The following is a 26,978-nucleotide window of genomic DNA, read 5'->3' as shown; positions in this document are numbered from 1 at the left end:
GTTTAGTCTCACAAATCTCACCATTAGATACTTTTTCCTGAGGTTCAGCCTAACTGGCACTTTGCTTACTTTCATTTCATCAAACTCCTCTGAGTGTCAATACCAGCTGCTCACTTACCCTGGAAATTTTCCACTTTTCAAATACAGACATTTTTCTAATTAGACAAAGCATAAACTAGGACAGCAGAAAGAATGATTCTAAGGAACTAGACCAGAGCACCAACTTCTGAATGAGCACTAAGTTCAACAATATAAACATACTTTTCTTGAAATATAAGAAAGGTCACAAGAATGTAAAGGACTGGAGTGTTCACAAATTAAGTAAAGATCTCCGGTTCTCAGTCATGGTTAAATAGTCCCCACAGTACCAATCCTATCAAAGATAACAATTATAAACTCTGAAAAAAATTTATAATAAAAAAGACCTTTCACAGGAAAGTGAAGATATAGGAACCAATTCTGGATAAAAGGGAATGTACTGAATAAGATTCCAGGAGCATTGTTATTGCTTTTAGCTTGAATAATGACTCCAATCCCCACCATGAAGAACTATTAAAATTAAATAGAAACAAAACTTACTCTTCCGCAGAATCAGTCAACAGCATCCTGGGCGACCATAGCAAGAAAGTGAAAGAGAATTCTGTAAAGGAGAGACCCAGAAAACGGAAGCTTTGGTCCTGCCCACATCTCTTAGTAAACTCCAAATCAAGTATATAGACACAGGTGCTAAGCAACCTTCTTTAGGTTGAAAGAATTCATCTGGAATTTCCATTAACACCCACCACATGGGAAAAAAGAATTTGAAGTTAAGAGTACAGTCAATTTAACTGAGTCAGAAAACAGTGAGAGGGAAAAAAATCAATACTCTTCAAATAAATCTAACAGAATTCACTTTCTATAGTACATCCTTCATAATATCCCAGCTACAATCTGAAGTTCACAACAAATGAAGATACAAAAACATATCAAAGATTCATTGCATGCTATCAATGAGGATTAACATGAGCCTATCCAGAATTTGCTGACAAGGATTTTAATTAGCTAATAAAACCATGAGCAAGGATTGAAAGTAAAATATGATCATAATAAATGAAAAGATAGAAAATATCAGTAGTGAATTAAATTTCTAAAGAAAAACTAGAGGTAAATATCAGAAATGAAAAAATACTACATTTTAAAAATGACTTAATTGAGACAGTGAATGTGAAGATCAAAATTAGTGCTCTAATCTGAAGAACAGAGAGAGAAAGGATTTTTAAAATGAATACAGTCTTGGGCCTCCCCTGTGGCACAGGAGTTAAAGACACAGCACTGCAGCATGAGTTTGATTCCAGGCCAGGGAGCTACCCACATGGCGCAGCAGAGCTCGCAGCAGAGCTGCTCCCCTCAGCAGTGTATTTCAGTAGATCTGCCTCTTCTGTTCCCCATTCCCTGGTGAATCCTCTCATCCCCTGGACCTTTGGCCTGCACCCCAGCTAATATTATTTAAAATAAATAAATAAATAAAAGTGCATTCCTGGGTACATCAAGGCCAAATTGTTGAAAGCCAAAGATAACAATAAAATACTGAGTAGCCAGGATAAGACATTAAATAAGGAGAATAATTCAAATGAATGTTAACTTCTTATCAGAAACAAGAGAGAGATAAGAAAATAGGAAATTAACATACTGAAATTCCTGAAACAAACAATAAGAAAAAAAGTCAATTCAGTATCCTTTGTTAAAAACAAAAAAATCCTTCCACATTGAGGACAAATTATAGCCAATTTCAGGTAAAATAACACTAAAAAACTTCATTACCAACAAACCTACACTACATAAAATGCTGGTGTAACTTCTATAGGCAGAAAGGAAATGATACCAGGGGCCTCCCTGCTGGCGCTGCGGTTGAGCCCTGGGTTGTGAAGCTGCCCACAGTCTCCGCAGCACCTGTTTGATCCCTGGCCACCAGGCGAGGATCCAACAGCACGCAGCCCTCTCCTGCTGTCCGCTGCTCCCCTCAGCAATGTACTTCATCACTCTGCCTGTTCTACTCTCCACTCTGGCTCTGGTGAATTCTCTCATCCTCCTGCGACTCTGACTGTACCCAGTGCTTGAATAAATTAATCTTTAAAAAAAGAAAGAAAGGAAATGATACCAGATGGTATTCTGGATCAAAAAGAAGGAATAAGAAAGAGAAATGGTAAATATTAATCCTATGGTACAATGTTAGAAATTTTGTTTTCAGCATTCATCTTTTTTAAGAAGGAAGTTAATCAAATGGGCAGGCTTCCAATATAAAGCAGTGAATACCTTTAAAATTAAGTAATGTGGCTATTTTATATTTCTATATTTTCATTTCATTTACAAGTACAACAGAGTTTAATATACCAAAATAATGGTAGGTTTAAAAAAAATTTAAAAAGAAAGCAACTGAAACTTCTTGAAGTATAAGGCACACCCACAATGCACCAAAAAATGCACATTCCATAGGATATTATATATAAAAAACATTTCGAGAATAACAATGACCATGCAGAGACGACCAAAATGTTGGATTCATTTTCTGTCACAGCATTATTTTTTTAAAGATTTATTTATTTATGCATACAAGAGCTGGGGTGCAGGCCTGAGATACAGGGGGTGAGAGGATTCACCAGAGACAGAGTCGGGAACAGAACAGGCAGATGTACTGAAACACACTGCTGGGGGAGCAGCGGGCAAGACAAAAGAGGTCTGCTGTGCCATGTGGGTAACCTCCCTGGCCGGGGATGGAACTTGTGCTGCAGTGGCTGCTGATAGCTTCATAGTGCTGTGTCTTAACCCCTTGTGCCATCACGGAGACCTTTAAACAGCATTATTTTTTTTTCCGTACAGGAATATTTATCCAGAATATTTAAGACCTGACCTATTTCTAAATTAGTGTTTTTGAAGTTCAACAACAAAGAAGCACACTACAGAAAAAATCTTATTGCAAAACTTTAAAATAAATACCCTGGATTAATGTCACTAGTATGACAAAGGACCAAACACCAATAAAACAAATGAGAAAGACATACAGACAATATACAAAAAATATAACATTTAAGCACATGAAATGGAGTTTAAATTCTCTCAGAATTACAGAAATGCAAATTAAAATGAGATACTATTTCATACCTATCAGACAAGATAAAATTAAAAGTATATCACTGCATTCTGTTGGTGAGGTCGTGGAGAACTAGTCACTTTGGTAAGTTGCTGCTGAAAAGGCAAACTAACCCAAATTTTCTGGAGGAGAATTGAGAATCTAAGAAAATAATATATGTGCTTACCTTCTAGCATCCACACATTTAGAAATTTACCCTGATGACAAACCTTCAACAATCACGAAACAGAAACATAATTCAGGGCTGCATTATTTGAATAGCAAAGTACTGGAAACTACTTAAGTACTCATATGTAAGAGAGTAACTGAAGATATACTATAACCACACAATGGAGTATAAAGCACATAAAAAACCTGAAAACAGAAAATCTTTTAGGAATTGACAAGTAGTGATTTCCAGGAGCACACCTAACACACATATATTGATTACAAACAATACAAATGTCATGGGATGTTGTTATACGTAAAAATCAAAATGCAAGAAAGACTTGTAGATTACTTTGTTGATGATGATTTCCTGAACTTAGTATCTGTACTGTGACTATGTGAAATTTGAATATTAGAGGTTTCAGGGTAAAGGACAGAAATTCTCTTCTATTTTTAATTTTTATTATTTATTAATGTATTAATAAGTATGGAATTAAAGTGTTAAAAAAAAAGGTAGTTGTCAAAACATATAATTGACCAAGAACCATAACAAATCTGGAAAATGTCACTATAATCCACCATATGGTTCTAGCCACAATGGGCACATCGCCACTATTGGACTAGTTTTGGATCATTTGTAGCCAGAAATAATTACATTCTCTCCAGAAGTTATAAAAATAAACCAATTAGTCTTTAATTATTACAGTGGTATTTTAAAACAATTATTTTGTTTGGATGCTTCCAGTTTTGAACGAGATCATTTATATGTGGCCAACTTTATCAATGCATGTTATGCTACTACACCAAAAAATTCAACAAAGAAATAGGAAGCTCTGAATTCACCAGTAAACTTACATCTGACAGAGTATACAGCATAACAATAACAAATAACTGTTTAACAACGTTTCTCTGAGGTCAAAGGAAAGCCACACTACTCCAAATTTTTCAGTTTCTAGATATATTAAAAGTCTCGCAAGATAACGTTATAAAAATTGTATCCACACATTTAAATCAATGATAATCATAGTACAGTAAGATCAGTATGACTTGCAAAGGGACACAATTTTATAACAGTTTAAATAATATCTTTTATGACAATGAATATAGATTCATTTAGCAGTAATATCAGAAGCATATGCTTGAGGGCTTCTGAGTGTGCCTTACTTTTAATAATGCTAGACAGTCATGAGAATAAAAACAAAAAACCCCAAACTTTAAAAAGTAACTAGACTAGCACAATGTTTGGCTCAGGTGCCCTGATAATTCCATTCATGAACTTTAATGTCTTAGATATGCAGAATGAAACAGTGTTGTCTTAAAAGCTATGCCATCTTACCTGGGGAAAGAGGAAGAATCTTGTCAGTTTTGAAAATTTCAGCAAGGACAAAAAAGCAACAAATCTAGAAGTGGGTAGATTTTCACAATTTGTGATCTAATTTAAGAAGCTAAGGAACAGAAAATGTAATTAATAGATAAAACAAATATGTCACCTATATTCACAAAATTATTATTTCTGCTACCATGTTTAAGAACAGTAAGAATTGGGTAAGAAAATCACAAGTATTTTAACGCAATAGTGAAGTAAATTAGACCTAAATTAAATGTTCTGGTTCTCTTTCAGAAAGCTTTAAAAGCAAGACCCGAAGAACTGTTTCCAAGTAATGTTTCTCTATCTCAGAACAAAGCACAAGTTTATAGGATTAAGGAAATATATAACATCAAATTAAAAGATTCACAATGTTTGGAATATAATCAAAGATGAACAGGCATACAAAGAAAAAGAATAACAACTTATAGTGAGCATTAAACATCTATCAAAATCTGTCCTGAAACAATACAGATTCAGAATTGGTAGGAAGGGTCATTAAGTTATTATAATTCTATTTCACATAATGAAGATGGTAATAAATACTGAATAAGGTAATAAGAGTTATGGAAGCTATTTAAAAGAATAAAAATGAATTCAGAAAAAAAACCCACAATGTCTGAGATGAAGAAACACTGAATGGAATTAACATATTAACATATTAGACACAGCACAAGAAACAATTAGTGATTGTGAAGGAGCAATAAAAATTATTCAGAATTAAGCACAGGGCCGGGGTGGGGCGGGGGGCAGTAAAAAAAGAAGATAACTGACCTGTAGAACAAATTCAAACAACATATTCTACATATAGCTCGAGTGACCAAACAGGAATAAAGGAAAACAGAAAAACTATATGGATAATGGCAAAAAACAAACCAAAGCAAATGTTTGGTTTCTGACTGCAGATCTGAGATTTTCAGAAGTGCAGAGTGGATCAGAACAAAGGATCAGAATAAATATATTGAGGGGCTCAATATATTTTAGTAAAGGGTTACTGGTAATATGTTGGGTGTGATATAGTAATATGCATTTGAATAGGTATGAATTGTTCATCTTAAAGTATATACAGTGTGTAATTCAATGTTACCTCAAAAAAAAGGAATAGGGGCCTCCCCAGTGGCGCAGCGGGTTGGGTGCCAGGCTGTGAAGCTGTCCGCAGCCTCTGCAGCACGGGTTCGATTCCCGTCCTGCCAGGGAGATTCCCACATGGCATGGCAGACCTCTCCTGCCTTGCCAGCTGCTCTCCTCAGCAGTGTATTTCGGTCCATCTGCCTGTTCTGCTCCCTGCTCTGTCTCTGGTGAATTCTCTCACCCTCCCGCGCCTCTGACCTGTATCCCAGTTTTTGTATAAATAAATCTTTAAAAAAAAAAAAAAGGAATAGGGTCTCCCTGGTGGCACGAGGGGTCAAGGGGTTAAGATGCAACCTATGAAGCTATCTGTAACCCCTGCAGCACGAGTTCGATCCTCGGCAAGGGAGATACCCACTTGGCACAGCAGACCTCTCCTGACTTGTCTGCTGCTCCCCTCAGCAGTCTATTTCAATCAACTCTGCCTATTCTGTTCCCCATTCTGTCTCTGGTGGATCCTCTCATCCCCACACCTCTGGCCTGTACCCCAGGTCTTGTATGCATAAAATAAATAAATCTTAAAAAAAGAAATAAAGTTCTTAGAAGCAGAATTTATACTACCTGATTCCAAGATTTATGATAAACTTAAGAAATCAAGACTGTTGGGGTTGGCACAAAGACAAACAGATCAATGGAAAACAGAGTCCAGATGTCACTATATACATATATGGTCAAGTGACTTTCAAAAAAGCATGATAAGGCCTCTCTGGTGGTACAAGGGGTTAAAGTCTCAGCACTATGAAGCTATCTGTAGCCACTGAAGCACAAGCTCGATCCCCAGCCAGGCTGCTAAGCCACATGGCGCAGCAGACCTCTCTTGTCTTGCCCACTGCTCCTCTCAGCAGTGTATTTCAGTAGATATGCTTGTTCTGCTCCCCATTCTGTCTCTGGTGAATCCTCTCATCTCCCACACCTCTAGCCTGTACCCTAGTTCGTTCATGCATAAATAAATCCTTTTTTAAAAAAAAGCATGATAAAATTTAGTGATGCAACTGTATACTCTAGAAAGTCACATTTACTGTACATATATTATACCTAAACAAAAATAATTTTGGACTCATCAGAGGCCTGGATTCTACCCTACCTTACTACTGCTTTTACTCAGGCATTCAGCATCTGTTTCCTCACATATAAACAGTGACAATACAAAAAGTCATGTGATGAAGTGAAGGTACATGCTAAAATAGATTAACTGGAAAAATATTAAGCAAATATTAACATTACTAACACTCAAATGTCCTCCTATACATAGTTTTTACATGCTACTGTCAGTTTTTATGGTTATTATTTCCTTCCTGGAAAATCCTGAAATCACTAAAAAATTAAAGTATAATGAATTTGATATGTTCCTTATATAAAAGTAAAACATTTCAAATAAAAGCACAGCAGTATGAAGCAAGAAAAAGAAAAATACATGAGTACTCAACAACAAAACAGTGTAACTGAAAATTACTAATATTTAAATTAATTATTCTAAAGTCTCCTCTATGGTTTCACAAAGAAAAATATACTATGAGTAGGATTTCTGTACCACTTACATTACTAAGTTAGTTTCCACATTCCAATATGGTCAGGAAAGTATAAAGTGTTTAATATAGAAATGGCAAATGTATATAAATACTTTTATCACTGAAATAAAGGATACTACAATTTCTTTTTCAGGCATTCAAACAACACATTTGCAACCCATATTCCCACAAACCTGAAAGTCATTACTATTTTCGACAAAGTCTTTGGCAGAGTACCATAATAAATGCTACAATTCTGATATTTCATCTGGAAATAGCCATTTGAATTCAAAGTCCTCCAAACCACAGGGACACATGGCAATAATACAGGATTTTGGACTGCTGTTTTTAAAAAACAGCTTTGGCTGCTTTGGCTAACTTATTTTCCTTCATTCTTATATATCTGAGAAATGTAATTTAAACAAATGTTGGGAGAATATTTAAACATAGAATGCATTTCCACAAAAAAAGTTACAACATATAGTAAGACATAGAGTAGCCTGTAACTTACTACATACTGTAACATTTTTTGCTAAAATATGACTAAAACAATTCTTATAATGAAAATTCTAGAGAAATACATTTGTAACAGTAAAAATGAACCCTTCTAAATGTTTCAATCTTTCCTGAAAGTCTAAAAAGATTCCCTGTTTTAATGGGAATTTCTGGGCATAGCAGATAGCTGAAAGATCACATTTCACAAATTTTCATGTAGCTAAGTGAAGTTATGTGATATACTTCTGAACAATGGGATATGAGCAAAAGTAATGGATACAACTGTAAGGGGATAGCCTTAAAGAAAAAACGTATGGTCTTTCCTTTTAACTTGGTCTGTTTGCCTTACGGGTGAGTGTAACAGTGAAGCTAGAGTAGCCATCTTAGACCATGAGATTAAAAACTACCTGTTAACATGGATAAAGCCACATGATTAAAGAAGTTTGAGGGCCCAAGATCATAAGGCCATCACCTTAACCTGGGACTGCCTACTTGGATTTTTACAAAGGTGAAAAATCTCCCTGTGTTTAAGTTGTCTAATTTTCAGACAAAATAATCTCAAGTCAATACCTGATTGATGGTGGGAGCAGGAGAGATAAAGGAAAATACAAATGGACTTTACTATAATTCTAATAGAGACCTGATCTATAGCCAATTCTTAAGTGTATGTGTTTGTGTGCTCATGTTTATGTTTAATTTCTTTCAAACTTCATAGCCTTTCGCCAACAGAGCTATTTTTAGGAATATAAAACTTTAATATGTTACATGACCTCAAATGAATCTAAGAGATCACTTTAGAGCCTTGTAGATAAGAAAACAGAGGTAAGAACAAGCTAAAGGCAGAGTTTAAGGTTATTCTTATTAAAGATAATTCAGTCTTTTTCAGTGGCTCACAATGATTTTTTTTTCCTTAAGAAACAGCAAGTTATAAAAGAAAAAAGGGAAAATGAAGACTATTGAGATATAGTTAGCATGGCAAGTATAAACTGCAAAATTAGTATGAACTGTGAAAGGCAAAAGGAAAACAGTGACACAAAGTAAATGAATACTATCTTGAGTGGGTAACACTACTTATAGTAAAGAGAAAATGAGTTCCAAGTCCTGACACTATAGTATGGTACCATCCAAAACAATCTACTACCAAAGAGTCCTGGTAAGATGGGACAGGAAGGGTTCCAGAGATTTGACTGGGAAAATAAGTTAATGTGTAGCTGGCCATTCAACATTTATTTCAATGGGAATCAAGATAAAATAAAAACACCTGTTGTCTACAAAGAAAATTCATTTAGAGCATAAATTAATTTTTGAGTTTTATGAACTCAAAAGCAATTAATGAAAATTATGGACTCATTCCTCAAAAAATTGTATATAAACATGGACCTCCCTGGTGGCTCAGGGGTTAAAGTCTCAGCCCTAACAAGCTATATCCAGGCACTGCAGCATGAGTTTGATACCCAGCCAGGGAGCTAACCCACATGGCACAGCAGACCTCTCCTGTCTAGCCCACTGCTCCCCTCAGCAGTGTATTTCAGTAAATCTGCCTGTTCTGTTCCCCACTCTGTCTCTGGTGAATCTTCTCATCCCCCACATCTCTGGCCTAAACCCTAGTTCTTTCATACATAAATAAATTTTAAAAACCTTTGAAAAAAAGTATATAAACATTATACAATTAAAATATTTCACTAGTTTGGAAATTCACAATTCTTGGACTCTGATAAAACACACGATGTTTCTCCCCAAATCAGGTCTTACTGAATTCAAAAAGTAGTATAGTTGTTTCCTTTAAAAAATAGAAAATTTCGTGTAAATGCAAATTTTAAGTAAGTCATGTATAATGTGAATATTCAAAATGTTTAAATTATGCAGTAATGTCCAACACAGAATGAGGCACATAAGACTTTATGAAATTAAGGACAACAAATGCCTAAAAGCCTTGAGTCTTAGAATCTAGTAGCACATGTACTTAGAACTCATGGAATATACTTTGCTGTGGAGCAGTAGCCTCATGTCAACAACCAACAAAATTTATCACAATACTTTTAGTTGAATCTGTATTAATTATTTTCTTCTAAAAGTAGGTGGTTATTTTTGGTAACAACCAGACCATCTCTGTCATCAAGAAACTCCTTTTCAATTTTCAGGTCATTGAAAACATAATTAGCCTTAAAAAAAAAGTTATGCCATGTTTCCAATTTTCTTTATTTTCTTGCCAGCAGATGAATTTACAAGATACTGTCACTCTGAAATTCAGTTTGCAGAAGCACATCCTGAAACACTGGCAGATTCCTGTAGCAGTCTAGTCAAATGAACTTGTGATTTTCAGTTGCATCTGCTTCATTTCAGGCTGAATGCAATACCTTAAGTTGTGAGTTCTATATCATTCAAATAACCAAAAACCTATCACTAAGTCATGAATAAATTCCTCTTTGTCAAACTGTTACAAGAGTAGCCTGTCTTCTTGTTATAAGCAAATAAATACATGAATAAATAAGTAGGCGGCCATTTAAATTGACAGGGAATGCTTTCAGACATACCCTTTACAAAACCAACATACTTCAGCATTATTGGGGACCTTTTATTCTATAAACATTTCTTGAGAAAATCTGTTAAAAAGATAGTGGCTCAAGATTTTTCCCCTGACAAAGTTGATTAGTTTCAGGGTAGTAGTAAAATATCTTTTGAGATTATTTTCACAGTTTTTGATGCTGACACACACCAAACCAATTGTAAGACACAAGGGTCATGAAGGCCTGAAGCTCTCTTTTCAAAGAAGCAGCAAAACCAGATGCACTGTCTGACATGGTAAGTAGTCCATCTATGCTGAAGGTACCAAAGCCCACTTTCACAATGTCGAAGATATCAAATGCCTTTTAGGTTCCCAAAATGTACCAAACAAACTTTAAATTTATTGTGAATCAGTATACACAAAGCAGACAGATATCAGAAATTGGCTTCGTGGAACGTTAGTCCCTAATTAAAAATGTTTATTGAATAGGTAATGACAGGTTGACAATAATCTGCTTCAAAATGTTAGGAGGCACAATCAGCAGTCATGTGTATATAACATCATTTGATTGTACTTGGGTCACAGAAAAGAGTATTTGCAATAAATAACAAAATTTCAGTAGCCAGTTCAAACTTTCCTATTTAACCTATTTTAATTTACAATTTTTCAGATGTCAGCATATTAAAATTTTAGTAAATTGGCAGCTAAAAAGAAAATGTATCTTCTAAACAGAAATAATTGCTGAATGGTCCTCCCCTGGTGGCGCAGTGGTTGAGCGCTGGGCTGCGAAGCTGCCCGCAGCCTCTACAGCGCTGGTTTGATCCCTCGCCACCAGCGAGGGTCCCACATGACACAACAGACCTCTCCAGCCGTGCCTGCTGCTCCCCTCAGCAGTGTATTTTATCAGTCTGCCTGTTCTGTTCCCTGCTCTGGCTCTGGTGAATTCTCTCATCCTCCTGTGCTTTTGACTGTACCCAGTGCTTATATAAATAAATAAATAAATCTTTTAAACAAACAAAGAAATAATTGCTGAATCCAGTTTGTCTGCATTATTCTTCGGATAACATACAATTGAAAATAATGACTTCACTTTTTGCTTTAAAAGTTTTTCTAATTGGTGAAATAACTAATGATTCTGAATTAAAGAAATTTTATTTTTTTAATTTAATTTTATATTTTTTTTACATCATTCTTCATTTTTGGACAATGTATGCTTTCTCATCGTGGATATAGTCTCTAAAATTCCCACCACAAATTCACCCCTGTACCATCACCATAGTCCCTTGGGCCTTTCCCACCCCAGTTTTGATCCTACTCCCTTAAAGAATTTTTAAATTCAATTTAGTTTTCAGCACAAATATAGTAAAAATTTCCTTCCCTTTTACTATATAGAGTTTGTAACTGGTAATAAACCACTTACACAAAACAAATAGTTCAGTCACTAAATATCCCATAAACTTAGGTAAAATATACAAATACTATTTCACTTTTGATAAATAACTGTCTACCTTGATCTGAACTGATGTAGGAACTGAGGAAGAGGAAGAGCAGACATTCACATCTGTAAAGCACGCAAGCTTTGGAAAGTCTGGGTTCTAAGTTACTTCTTTCAATCAATTTCAATATAATAAAGTGCCTTAATTCCTAATTATATGTCTTACTACACTTGATCTGAACTGATGTAGGAACTGAGGAAGAAGAAGAGCAGACATTCACATCTGTAAAGCATGCAAGCTTTGGAAAGTCTGGGTTCTAAGTTACTTCTTTCAATCAATTTCAATATAATAAAGTGCCTTAATTCCTAACTGTATGTCTTACTACACTTACCAATATCATTTTTTTTAAATTTCTAATACATTCCAATAAGGAAGAAAATGTTATCATTATTAAATATTTAAAGGTAAATAGATAATTTTATTTCTTTATGTATTTCTCCGAACTTATTTCAATAACTTGACCTTACTTTTTTAGAATGGCTCAGCATATAATTATCCCTATAATGCTAATTTTTAAAGCACTAAAATCTAAATAAATTTTCCAAATAAAATTTCTCATGATTCATTAATATTACATTTAATGACTGTAACTTCAAAGCATTCTTCCAACTTTGAAACCAAGTACTTTCAAACTTTTATTTCTAGGTATTCTGGGAATAAAAGGTTAGTTACTTAAATAATTCCTCATCAAGTGCTGTGACAGTTTACCACATTTATAACAAAATGGAAGGTTTTACTTACTGAAACATCCTTCAGGTTTTTCTCAAAGGAGAAGTGACAAGACTCCTTAGAAAAATTAAACTTGTATTTGTCGGCTGGGCCTGCACCTGACACCAATGCTTTTCTCAGTTCATCAACATATTTCTCTTTTTCCATTGCCATGTCATCAGCTTCTTGGGAAATCTCTGATTCAACAACTATAGAAAACATAAAAGTTTTGAAATGAAAAATGAATTTCTAAACATGAGAACATATTTACCTGCTGGTACTAATTTATCACATATATTATAGCAATTAAAAAAATAAAATAAAAAAAAATAAAATCAACTCACACACCACACATTTTCAAGTCAAATCAGAAGTTTTAACTGAGTTAATTTTTCAGAAATTCTTTATTTAGTCTCAATTACCACTTGAAAAGCATTAGACCTCTTGCATTCTTTCTCTATTCTCAGATGTAAATGACCAAAGAAACTACCAGTTTGTGTACCCTCTCGTGGTCATAGCCAGATAAATTATTTCCTATAATGATTAATAAGCTCAGTATTTTACAATATCTGCCCTCTTTGTCTCAACTATTAAAGAAGTTAAATAGTCTATAAGCTATTTTTCACTCACAAGGATGGAGTCAAATTAAAGTAAAAGTAGAGGGGCCTCCCTTGTGGTGCAAGGAGTTAAGTCACAAAATATGAAGCTATCCCCAGTCACTGCAGCAAGAGTTGGATCACTGGCCAGGGAGGTGACCCACATGGTGCAGCAGACCTCTCCTGTCTCACCTGCTGCTCCCCTCAGCAGTGTATTTCAATAGATTTGCCTGTTCTGCTCCCCATTCTGTCTCTGGTGAATCCTCTCACCTCCCACACCTCTCGCCTGTACCCCAGTTCCTGTATGCATAAATAAATAAATCCTTTTAAAAAAAAGTGGAGTTTACTTTCATCTTATGATGTGCCAACAGAAAAAAATAGTAGATGAAGGAAGGGGGATGATAAAGAAGGAAAGGAAAGGGAACTAATATATATGAAGTGTGACCTCTATGGCATACACTACATTACAGATATGGCTTTCAATTCTCTTATCTAAATTTTTTAAGCTGATGTTTTACTCATACATATTTCTATATGAAGAATCACATTTTTAATTCTTTCTCTTTCTTTTCCATAGTATTCTGCTCTTACAACACCCTTCTTTTAAATAAGTGAAATCTTTAACCATATTTAAGTTCTTTCTGTTGGTCTTTAAAACATGGTTCCTGGGAGTATTAATTCTGTTACTTTTATCTGGTTACATAGTCTCATTAGGCTGTTTCCTTTCGTGCATTGTAATGTTTGAACATGGCTCTCCTCTAGTCAGAGTACCAAGTGCTCTGTAGAGTAGAGAGGGTATTAAATGAAAGTTACAGGCTTGGATTGCCTAAAATACTGAAAGAAAATTTAACTTGCTTTTGACAGTTGAAAAAAAATTAAAATTTAAACCTCCCACCCCAGCCCATATGTAACTTTCAGGTTTTGATTTTTGTTAAGATTTTCATTCACTCATAGTCCTTAGTGACTGTTCAGATTCTATTCTACATTTCCAAGTCAGAGAGTAGATTTTTGTGGGGTTTTTTGAGATGATTTCATTAACAAGACTTCCAGGTTCCTTTGTTTAAATTGAGAACTCAGCCACAGCCTCTCAGAGGCGTGGAGTCTCAATATTCCACCCCATTCAAGTATTACTATCACTGGCATTTAGACATAGATCTAGTTCAGATTATTCCATGAGCCTATAATTAACCTTCAGTTCACAATAACCATATTGATTTTCAGATATCTCTACATAATGACAGCTGAGGCTTTCCCTTTCTTATATTCAAAAGCGGCAGTCTTTTTGTTTTTAAATTACAAAGATTTAAAGGAACATTTGTTTAGAATGTGAATGGTTAGATCATGTTCAGTGTTAACTCACGCTACCAGAATGATGAGAAACTCATATGGTTCTATATTTTTGGCTATCAAGGTTATATTTATCTATTTTTGCCCTGATAACATTGAAATATTGAAATTAATTTCACTTGACAATTGATAAAATTGAAGTTCAGAGGGTCAAGTAATCTCTAGGGTTATGGAATAAATAAGTGGTGAAGCTAGGATTCATACTTATGTCTCCCAGTTGTTTTGTTGTGAAGTGAGGCAGAGTTATGTGACACAGGATAAATTATTTCCTTCCATGATTATAAAAAAAACACATTAATATGAAACATTACAGAATTAAAGAATCCCTAAAATTGGGCCTCTCTGGTGACTCAATGGGTTAAGACGCAACACTATGAAGCTGTCTGCAACCACTGCAACAGGAGTTATATTCCCAGCCAGGGACGTGACCCACATGGCGCAGCAGACCTCTCATGACTCGCCTGCTGCTCCCCTCAGGAGTGTATTTCAGTAGATCTGCCTTTTCTACTCCCTACTCTGTCTCTGGTGAAACCTCTCACCCTCCACACCTCTAGCCTGTGCCCCAGTTCTTGTATGCATAAATAAATAAATCTTTAAAAAAAAAATCCCTAAAATTATAATGTAACTTTTCAAACTTTGATCTTTGTGCTATCAAGTGTCTGAAAACCCCATGACAATGAAGAATCTTGGAATGTATCCCTTTATTATTGTTCATGATAAATTTTTGATAATAAGTTGTGATAGTAAAATATGAATCTCCACACAGCCTTTCCAATGCAGTAGCAATAAAATTATCTTATAATCTGTGATTTTACAGCTTCAAACATATTTTACCACATTTTTTCTCTCATTGAAGCAGATACATATTTAAGATGATCATCCCTATCAAGGTTACTTAATTTCTGAAATGTTCTATTGGCTTTTCTGAAAAAACAGGAAAATAAGGCAAATGCTTCCTACTTAAGGAATTATCTCATGTTATATGTTTGAATAATTTTATGTGTTTGAAGTTATAAATATCCAAGGAAAGTAATTATTGCACAGAGAAATAAGAAATAAATCTGTAGAAACCATCTTTAAGGCAACCACAGAAAAACTTTAAAGAAAACACAAAAAGCATGTTTGTTAATGAAACATCCTGAAAACTATTATGAATTTCATTAAAAGAAAAGAAACATGTCTCAAAACATTTTATAGAATTTATTGATTCAATTCATTAATTTTTTTTTTTTTTAAAGATGTATTTATTTATTTATTCGTTCATTTATTTGTTTGTTTATTTATTTATACAAGCACTGGGTACAGTCAGAAGCGCGGGAGGGTGAGAGAATTCACCAGAGCCAGAGCGGGGAGCAGAGCAGGCAGAAGGACCGAAGTACACCGCTGAGGGGAGCAGCGGGCGGCAGGAGAGGTCTGCGCGCCATGTGGGACCCTCCTCCGGTGGCCGGGGAACAGCCGGGGATCGAACCGGCGCTGCAGAGGCTGCGGGCAGCTTCGCAACCCAGCGCTCAACCGCTGCGCCACCGGGGAGGCCCCCAATTCATTAATTTTAAACCGTGCTTAAGGATCATCTAATACATGCTAGGCACTAACCAAGGCCCAGGGATCTTCAGTTAAACAGAGAGACAAAAATGCTAGCTTACAGAGCCTGATTTAAGAATGACATCTTAAATATCCTCTTACATAACATAGTAGATAGCATGTTCTGTTACTCTATCTGTGAATGTTATGTTGATTATTATTATGGAATATTTCATTTTTGATAGGAAAATATAAAGGGAAATTATCTTTCTATAGTTCCTCTTTAAAAACTATATTTAAAGAAAAGTCCAACTTTTTTTTTAAAAGATTTATTTATTTATTTATACAAGCACTGGGTACAGTCAGAAACGCGGAAGGGTGAGAGAGAATTCACCAGAGACAGAGCATGGAGCAGAACAGGCAGACTAATGAAGTACACTGCTGAGGGGAACAGCGGGCACAGCAGGAGAGGTCTGCATGCCATGTGAGACCCTCGCCAGTGGCCAGGGATCCAACCAGTGCTGCAGAGGCTGTGAGCAGCTTCTCAGCCCAACGCTTAACCGCTGCACCACCAGGAAGGCCCAAAGTCCAATATTTTTTAATTTATTTAAATATTTCCTAGACAGAAAATGTGAAATTTTGTCGTCCTATTTAGAATATTAATCTTGGAAAAACAACTTGGTCACCAGTTTTTAATTTTATGCTAAGATCACCTGAAAGAAGCAAGACTGTGAGCATTTGATGCTCCAAAAAGTTCAGTGACCAGGAATAAAAGCCATGGAATGATAAAATTTAGCAAGGATACAGCAGAAATGTGTAAGAGAGAAAGAGAGAGAAAAATAGTGAGCAGGCCAACATGTACAAAAACCAAGGAATTGTTCTCTGACAGGCAGGACCCAAGGAAAGCATCACAATTACATGATTTACAGGCAGATAAAAACATAAGTAAGGAAATTCTTTCCTTCGGATTCTTACATACTATGAGCCAAAGACTTTGTATAGCCAAAGACTTTGTATAAGTTTGGGGCTGAGCTCAGAATACAATCTTGTTATCTCATTAGGAATCATGATGATATCATGGACCCATTTTTTTATTTATTAAAGATCCTTTTCCACTTAATTCCATGATATAATCTCCACATAGGTCACCAAGTATCAATGTTTAGGACAAATACAAAGTGGCTATAATTAGTTGACAATAAACATAATAAAATGTACTCTTCCAGGAACTTTGAACTACTCCCGAGGTGGGTGATAAAAGTTTCTTACTGCCGACTGCAATTCTTAAAGAAGTCTCATAATAGTTATGGATCATTAACTCACTTTGTGACTTAACCCTGTGATATATATAATCCTCTATAACACTGAAGTGATGACAGACCACATGATAATTAGACTCCAAAACATTCATTAGATAGAGCATTGCTAAAGGAAAAGAAATCAGTGAGTTTTATGTGTGGGAGATTAAAAAGCACCCCACATCCTTTTAATTTCACTCAAATGAAAAGAAAAAAAATTATCCAAATTGAAGGCTACAGCAATCAAAATGTTATACCAAAAACAGGATGAGGTATAGGAAGGAAATTTATTTTCATGTTACAATTATTTAATTGTTTCAATGTTTTAATCACAGTATTGTCTATTTATAAAGTGACAAACCAAATTATATTTATGTAAAAAGCCTCAACTAAACAAGGAAACATGTTATATTATTTGGTTTCATATTTTATCCCTAAAGATTCAACAAGAAAATAGCAATGGATAATGAAATATATATAACTTATGAGAGATTTAAAACTTTGCATCTTTGAAAAGAAAATAAAAATACACAGCCCACTGGAAAATTTCTTTGAAAGCTTTCTCAGTATAGGAAGCTAAAATGTTAACTATCCACCAAAGGGGAAAAAAGTTTAAAATCACATTGCTAAGAGTAAGTTCATTACCTACAAAACAAATTGTGGAACATAATGCTTTTATGATCAAAGCCAACAATAAATAAATATGAAACTGGAGTTTTCATTAAAACTACACCAACCCTGAAATGGTTCACGTTCCTTTGTTCCTAACTAGTTTTATATATTTGAGGCATCCTTTTATTCTTTCTTTCAAAGAATATCCATTAAGCACGTATGTTCTAGGTACTAATCCAGATATAATTCAGAGTAGTTGACAAAATATCTTCTTTGTTTTCAATAGATCTAGTCTGATGAAAAAACATTCATATCAATATATTAAGAACAACTATAGCCTCATTTTGTATGACATAAACAAAATGTTCCATAAACATAAAATCAACTTTCTAGTTAATTTAATATTTAGGAGTTAATCAAAGTACTCTTGTTCCTGATCCTTTATGATAAAAAAATTTATATATGTAATTATTGTTCTTTGCCTTGGTGAATGAGGTTTACTGACTATATTAGGTTTAATTTTTTCTTTAACAATTAAAATACCTCAAGGTCATCTGTTTGACCATAACTTCATTATATAGAGTAAGTCATTTGTCAATTAGAAAGACTTAAATTATAAATACAGTATTCCTAACACACAAGCAGCCACTTCACCCAGCACCTGCGTCCTGGGCTGTGCGATTAGAACTGCTCCTCTCTTTCAGATGATTGGCATGTGTATGGTATATGTAGCCCCTTCACCCTAAAATAGAGATGCTATTACCTAAGTATACTTTCAGCGACTAACATAGAGCTAACCTGACAAATTTTCCATCATTCCTACATTGCAACAACCAACCAACAATTCATTTCTCTTCATAGAAATGTATAGTTTAAATAGATACCGTGACAGGTAATGCAAACATTATCCTTGAAATTTCTTTATTTTACAATAATCTATATATCAGCATGCCCTAATCTTTATCATAAACCACAAATAAAAAAAGTATATGCAAGTATATTCAGTTTGACTATACTATATAACTGATTTTATAACATTCAAGAAACATTCTAAATTTTACAATGTATTATATTAAAAGATAATATAATGATTATAAAAAATTATAGAGAAATATTTCAAAAGTTGAGTTAGATTCAAATAGTATATAAATGACAAAATTAATTTACTTGAAATATCACTCATAACTCTAGAATGACCACTATATAGCTATCAAAATAGTTTTAAAAAATCTTTTAATAACATATTTCAGAAAAGCTTTTCTAGATGAGTAGAACATAATTCAAGATTATTTACTTTATACCTGTCATGTTCCATAAATGATTTCAGGGTTATTAGTCTTTGTAATTTTTTTTAAAGAATTATTCCTTTATTATAAGATTGTTATTTATTTTGCATAGAAGAACTGGGGTGCAGGCCAGAGGTGCAGGGAGTGAGAGGATTCACCAGAGAAAGAGTAGGAAGCAGAACAGGTGGGCCTACTGAAATACACTGCTGAAGGGAGCAGCACATGAGAGACAGGAGAGGTCTGCTGTGCCATATGGGTTAGCTCCCTGGCCTGGGATCAAACACAAGTGTTGGGGTGAGCCATCACAGTGGTAGCACTGATACTTAACCCCTAGGCCAACAGGGAGGGCCTGGTTAGTAGTCTTTGTAAAAGATGTCACCAAAGATTAAAAAAATCAAAATTCTATTCCAGAAATTAACAGCCAAAATTGCCCATATGGGTTTGAATCCTGTTAACAAAGTTTTAGATTATGAGTTCTGTTTCATTTTGTTACAAATTTAGTACATGGTCATTGGAAAATAATTCAAACAATGTAAGTCTATGAAGTAAAAGAAAAGCATCACTCAAGCCAACATAAACCCTTGGCACAGTCAAACCACCTTCCTGTGCCTCCTAATATGCCCCTGGAGCCCTATGAAAAGATACATGTAAAAAGTATGATTTATGTTTTGTATAAAGAGATCATTTTAAAACTCTGATCAAGTCCATGTTTTAGTACTTTGACTTACAAATGGAAACCAGAGTTTGTTGAGGCACATGTCTCTCTATCCTGATATTAATTATTAATCATAGGGAAAAAACACTAAATATTAGCGATCTAAATATAGTTAAACAGCAATAACAAGAAAAAGCTGTATTTTAAATTTTCTCAGTTATCTTTTAAAGAAACAATTTAGTGGCTATATCATTGAAGACTAAAGCATAGCACATTTTCAAAATTTTACTTTTAAGAAATTTGATTTTAATATTACCTGTCCCAGTCCATACTGACTGACCATCAGTGAGTGTAATAACAAAACCAGATCCTAGATTTTTCTCCCAAGTGACTTGTAGAAAATGAATTATATCAGGTTCAGAAGCAAGACAGATCCTGCTTACTTTTTTCTCCATTTCTGGTGACCTGTTATAGAAGAATAAAATAAATATTTTTGTAAGAAATTGTAACAATCACTATCAAATAGTGATGTTTTATGTACTGATCTTTCAACTGCACAAAGCACCAAGAGACTTAGGTAATAAATAAAACAAAACACATATAATAGTAATAGTTAACCAACCACCAAAGTCAGTAAATCAGTTCTGTTCAATATTGATTCACAATTTTAGAGACGATGAAAGCACATTTTTTATAAGGTCATAGAGTAGTTATAACTTTTATATACCAAGTGTAAATTGGTGCAAGCATTTTAGAAAACTTTTGGCTGCATAGTATTAAAACTGAACACATGAATATCCTCTGATTCAGCAGTTTCACTGATAGGTATATACTGAACAGAAATGCATGGCTATTTGTGATAGTTATACCTGGAAAAAATTCAAAATGCCTATCACTAGTAGACTGGATATATAAATTATATACATATAATATACATGTATATACAGACTATATCCATTTAATGGAAAACTATACAGCCATGAGAATGATAAATGGCAAATGATTTGCCCAATTTATAAGCTGAATAAATATTACTAACTCCACCAATATGAAGAGTTTATTTTCTCCAAGAGTCAATAATCTCTTTCTCTACAACAAAACAAATGATCACAAGAATTAGTATGAGTGATCTCAGGACTAGAATTTGATTCTAATTAGAGAGGATAAGTTTGATCAAGTGTCTTCATCTCTGTCAGGAAAAAGATGGTGTGAAGTGAAAATGGAGAATAAGCACAAAGCATAGGGACACAAAATCTCAGAACCCAAAAGCTGGTTATGCCGTCTCCAAGAAAGGGGTTCCCAGGCTCAGTGACTCACACTCTGTACCCAGTTTGACAGGAGCACCCTGTAACTGAGATGGGTATCCCAGCCTAAGGACAATTTTTTTTTTTTGCATTTTTAAAACTTTGCACTTACTTATTACATACAGGGTAAAGTAAATATATCAAAAATATAATTTGGTAAATTTTATAATTTAACAAATTAAACTGTGTAGATCTAGAAGCAGGACATTAGCAACTCAGAACTTATTCTCCCACTTCCTCCCTTCCAGTCACTATATCCCCAAAGATTCTACCAAAGATTCACATATTGATAGATTTTATACTTTTTTGTAAATGTAACTATACAGTGTTTTATTTTTTGTTCATTTTTTAAACTCCACATTATGCTTATGAAATACATCCACATTGCTTCTTAGACTTGGAAATCATTCTCATAGCTGTAGAGTTTTCCATTAAATGGATATAGTCTGTATATACATATATATTATATGTATATAATTTATATATCCACTCTACTAGTGATAGGCATTTTGAGTATTTTCCAGGTTTAACTATCACAAATGCCCATACATTTCTGTTCAGTATATACCGATCAGTGGAACTGCTGCGTCAGAGGACATGCATGTATTCAGTTTTAATACCATACAGACAAAAGTTTTCTAAAATGCTTACACCAATTCACACTTGGTATATAAGAGTTATAACTACTCTAAGACCATATAAACATTTCTCATCTTTTTTAAGTTTTAGCCTTCTTAGTGGGTATTATATATATATTTGTGAGTTCAACATAATTTTTCTAATGTATCATTACATTGAATCCTTTCCACATATCTACTGGACATTTAAATATCCTGTTGTGGACTGTTCAATTTCACTACTGTTTTTATTCAGTGTTTTATTCTTACTTATTTGCTCTTTATTTCTTTTTGATTTGTTTTTTTATTTTCAATATGAATCCTTTAACAGGTAAACATATTATGAATAATTTTTTCCAGTCTAATACATTTTTACTCTAATAATAGTTTTGGATGAAAAGAAATTCTTAATTTCAATAGGATTGCATTTTATCGACCTTTTTATTTGATGGTTAGTACTTTTTGCACCCTACTTAAGAACTCTTTGGTCACTAAGATGTTTTCCTGTTTTTATCTAAAGATTTTATAATTATATCTCATACATTTAGATTGGCAATCCATCTGGAATTTATTATTGTGCATTGTGGCAGGTAAATGCCAAGGTGTATTTACCCATGTGGATATCTAACTGACTTAGTACTACTAATTAAAGACTATCCTTTCTCAAACTGCACTGCTGTGTAAGCTTCATCATAAATCATGTGACTAAATATCTATAAAAGGTTCAACTTTTTTTTGACATAGATACAATTTCATATTCTATATTGTCTTTTTAAGGTTACCTTGAATAGTGATTGCTACTGTGATCCAACATACTTATTATCTGTCACCTGCATCATTTAAAAAATATGATTAACCTCTAAGCAGTCAAATCATTCATGTAAAATGTTGAGTAACACAAGCTCAAATATAGATCCCTGTGAGTTGCCATTAAAACAAGTCTCATAGACATCAACTGTTAAACTACGTAAGTATACTGCTGCTATCTCCATTTAAGTCACAAGGATATCAGGAAAGTCCTTGGCAAAACCTACTTATTTTTCCAACTTAGCAATGTTATTTGAAAAAAAAAATAAAAAGGACAATTAAGCTTTTTCTTACTGATCTTACTCTCATTTCTAATGATCAGAAACAGAACTCTATGAATTTAAAAGTCATTCTTCTGGTAATTTATTCTAGAATCTCATACAGAATGATCTCCAACTAACTAGAGTGTCTTATGACACATACAATTTAGTTCAAAACAAACAACTATATTTATTTCTAATACAGAAATATCCTCTGACCACAGACACTTTAATAAGAGACACTTAAACTGTAGAAGCTAACAAAAGTAAAGATCAACCCTAAAATTAACAAATATACAAAGAATAAACATTGTAAGAAAATTAAAACAGAAAGCAAAGCACAAACTTCAAAGATGAAAAACCAGAGAAAATTATTCTCTAATCACAGAATTAATCTTACTACATGAACCTTAAAAAGTTCAAAAAAATTCATTAATATTTTCTTTGGAGGAAGGGTGTAAAATTCTTCAAATATTTATGATCAATAAACATGCTATAAAAATCCAAAACAAAATTTTAATTATCATTAATTTACAAATTGGTTAATAATTATTTAACAAGGAGTAACATTTAAATCCAGATTTTTAATTTGGTCTCTCAATTTAAAATTATTATGTTCTCATAAATCAAGTATATTTATGTCAATAACTGAAAATAAAAGCAACATGTAACCTAACATTTTTACACAAAACAAGGCTAACTTACTTATAGATCTTTACCTCCTGTGGGTTGGGAGGGATGCTTAATTATAGAATGTCATTGCTATGCCATTATAAAATAAGGTAGCAGAGAAAATGTCCAGAATGTATGAAAAAAAGTCTAAAATTAGGAGTATAAGAGCCTAGCAAATGATAAATTAACAATAATTCTAATTTCCATGTTGTTTACTCAGAAAACTATTCTTCCCAGTAAATACAAAGTTATAAAACAAACAGAGCCACATTAATTAGGCATATTAATATCTTTCAAATATGTAAATTTGTATATTTGACTTCCTCATAATCACTGTAAAAAAATTAATTTTATTTAATTTTGTCAAAATTTTTCCCAATAGTGAGGTCCAGTTTGCCTAGATGTGCTTAGCACTGAAATGCTTTATCCGCTGTGAATATTTTCTTTCAGATCAGTTAATATAATTAACATGTAGTCAATTAATTGCATGCTTTGTAATCCTTAAATTTGAAAGTCACTGTACAATGTGTTACTATTTGCCTGTGCATCATAAAAAAGGCACAGAGAGGTTTTCATAATTTTAATACACTCAAAACCCACAATTTTGTGAAGAATCAAGTAATAGAAATAATTTATGAAGGCCATTATTTGCCTCTACAGAATTTATATACAAACACATAGAAACACATGTACATCCAGAGGTTATTTCTTTTTAAGTGTGCCTCAAGAATTATGGCAATGGACATCAGTATAACTTTGTGAAAGGAAATGGCAGCATTTACAATAATGTTAAAACAGCAACTAGTTTCAGGGCTATTTTTACCATATTTGAAACAACCAACAAATTTCTAATTATAGAGACAAATTATTTTTAAATTCACTGTTCCATATGCATGTCAGTAACTCATCCTACTTACATAATAATACAAAAGGCCTTAATATTAAGAAGACATGTAAGGATCAGATTAGTTTTAATATCTTTGAATATTCATGTTTAAACATTTCCCAATTTTCTGATTAACTTTAGGTATTTATCACAAAAAGTAAATGGTTTTATCTAAATGGTTCTATTATATTCAGAAGCCCAAGATTTGTAAGTTTGGATACTACCTGTGAGACATGTTTAAGCAATTAACATAAATACTAGTCAAATATGACAAATCACTATCCTCTAAGTATTTTGTGCCTCAGTAGCCTCGGAAATGTTTTGTTTTCATCTCAACTGAGCCTTAATTTCCTAATAAGTAACCATTTGAACCAGTTTAGAAAGTACTTAATTCTTTTACATACTGAGGTTACTCTATTAAATATCAAATACAAAATATCTAAGGATGAACCACAGAAACAGGAAAAAAAAAAAAAGGATGACTTGGAATGTCTTTCAAGAGTTAGGAAAATGAATCAAGGATCTCTTTGCATAGCGCTTCTTTGCATAGCGCTTTTTTTTTTTTTGCCCCTAGAGGGCTTGAAGGAAGAAGGGGTGGAACCCCCTTAAGAGGGACTGATTGATTAGGGCCATAAGGAAGCCTGTGTTTTGTTTTCTAAGGGCACTAAAGGTCACAGTAGTATCAGCACCTCTCCCAGCCAGAGCCAAGGAGCTAACACAAGCCTGCAGGTGGAAACAGTTGGGTCCCACCCCATTTGTACATGAGTAGCTTTATTGAGAACCCAGAACAGTTGAGAATTGAGAAGCTTATCTTTAGTACTTTGTGTCTTTGATACTTGGCTTCTCTCTTAGAGAGAAATAAGTTGTTGGCTGGTATGCAATTGATGTGATCTATGCGCTGAACAAATACCATTCACAGTTGCTTCTGAATAAACAAGACACTTTTTAAATTAGTTTACAAAGAATTTTGTATGCCCTTTTGGATGCTGATAAGGAGCAGTTTAGTAGCCAACTCTCTTAGGTCAGCTCAAGTTAGTGACAACACTGTATCATTGATAAACACCATTTTGAACTTGAGCTTCTTTTATTTTCCTTTATACCAATTATGACTTCTTTTCAAGCTGCTTGGTCTGCAGGTGTTCAAACTTCTGCAGTTAAGCCAAAGAGTTGTACTTACAGATCAGAAAGGGCTAAATGCATGTTTCTAATGAAGCAATTAACTTAAGTGCCCCCTTGTTGAGAAAAGTAGGCTGATACCTAAAGTGAGTTCAAAATAGAGATCAGCACACAGTACAAGCTGTTAATAGGCTGTAATTAGATTCTTGATTACCTTATTTTGTTTGATTTTATTTTTTTAAAGGAGGAAAAGACGAAGAAAATTGTAAGCCTTAGATTTGGGGGGAAAATCTCTTCTGTAATGTTCTATCACATTACAAATTTTCAAAAGATAGGAACATATAATTGCTAGAGAAAAAAGGAAGGTTTACGTAAGAAAATGATGTCTCCATTTGATAAGACAAATATGCAACAATTCAGAAAAACTAAGTGCTAATAAAGGCTATTTTCCTATATGCTTATTATTTTTAAAGCATTAACATTCATGTTTATCTCATCAGAAATGCCACACTGAGGATTTTTTTAATTCATCATTTATTATCGATAATATGCCAACTTGGCTCATTGGTGTTTTCTATCTGACTAAAGGGTAAATTAAGATTTTACTCAAAATGACTACAAAATCAATTTATCTTTAATTTTCCGAAAGAATTAAAATATCAAACTAAGCTTCTTTAGGATTGCTTTCCTGAAATACTATATCTTAAGAATTTTCTAAGCTTTAAGGTTAAAGAATTTACAAGATTATTAAATAGCTTCCTAATCATAACAGGATGATCTCCATCCTAACAATTTTGAAAATTAAAGTATGGTGATGATCTGTCCAGGTAGATGTGATATTTTCCGGATTTTAATACTGAAAGTCCCATGTCCTAGAAACTACTCAACTCCAGCAAAAGAGAAGGGTTTCGCTACACTGAATTACAGTAAAATAGAGTTAAGGTTGTTGGTATAATCCTGTTTAAAATATATATATATATATATATATATATATGTGTGTGTGTGTAACTTACAGCTGATGTTCTAAGAACACACTAAATTAATCTAGTATTTTTTAGGAATAATGCATGAGAACAATCAAATAAATCTAAAAAGTCATCTTTGTCATGATCATAGTCCACTCTCAATTACCTCTTAGGACTGTGGTATGCCAGCTGCTGGCATTCCAAATATCACATTACTAATCGTTTCCTCTACTTATCTTTTACAAGCATTAACAATCATTATTTTCAGTGACTCATTTAAATTTCACTTCCTCTCCTTTTCTCTTACCCTATAAAGTGATAATTAAAAAGCAATAAAGACCTGATGCCTGAATTATGTTTCCCACATAAAATCTAATACCTAGATACCCAAAATTATCTTAAACTTAGATCCAAAGTCCCAAGACTATGACTGACTTTATATCATCACTCTTGATTACATACACCCCTGGCAGAAAGGATGAGAGCATAGTTTTCATTTGGGAAACTTTATAGGTTCACAAGTACATGTCAACTCTAACTGTAGAGTTTCATGTG

At 33.7% G+C, this 26,978-nt stretch overlaps 1 protein-coding gene across 4 annotated transcripts in view; it reads right to left on the bottom strand.

The window, feature by feature from the left end:
* The window catches only part of XRCC4 (X-ray repair cross complementing 4), a 193,636-nt gene that overhangs the window by 151,601 nt on the left and 15,057 nt on the right, over positions 1–26,978 (bottom strand). For 3 of the 4 annotated variants that reach the window (XM_054688311.1, XM_054688310.1, XM_037530437.2), the window contains 2 exons: positions 20,113–20,261; positions 12,515–12,690 (listed from right to left, as the gene is read on the bottom strand). In XM_054688311.1, the coding sequence (XP_054544286.1) occupies positions 12,515–12,690; positions 20,113–20,251 (315 nt within the window). In that variant the 5' untranslated portion in view covers positions 20,252–20,261. Of the gene's footprint in view, positions 1–12,514; positions 12,691–18,490; positions 18,598–20,112; positions 20,262–26,978 lie in introns of those variants that run through there. The other variant, XM_054688312.1, reaches the window with a different exon arrangement.

The sequence above is a fragment of the Talpa occidentalis genome, unplaced genomic scaffold (assembly GCF_014898055.3).
Source record: "Talpa occidentalis isolate TD23 unplaced genomic scaffold, MPIMG_talOcc4v2.1 talOcc4.6, whole genome shotgun sequence".
NCBI classification, from domain to species: Eukaryota; Metazoa; Chordata; class Mammalia; order Eulipotyphla; family Talpidae; genus Talpa; species Talpa occidentalis.
Note: the sequence above shows the minus strand (reverse complement) of the source record. Positions and strands in the feature narration are given on the sequence as shown.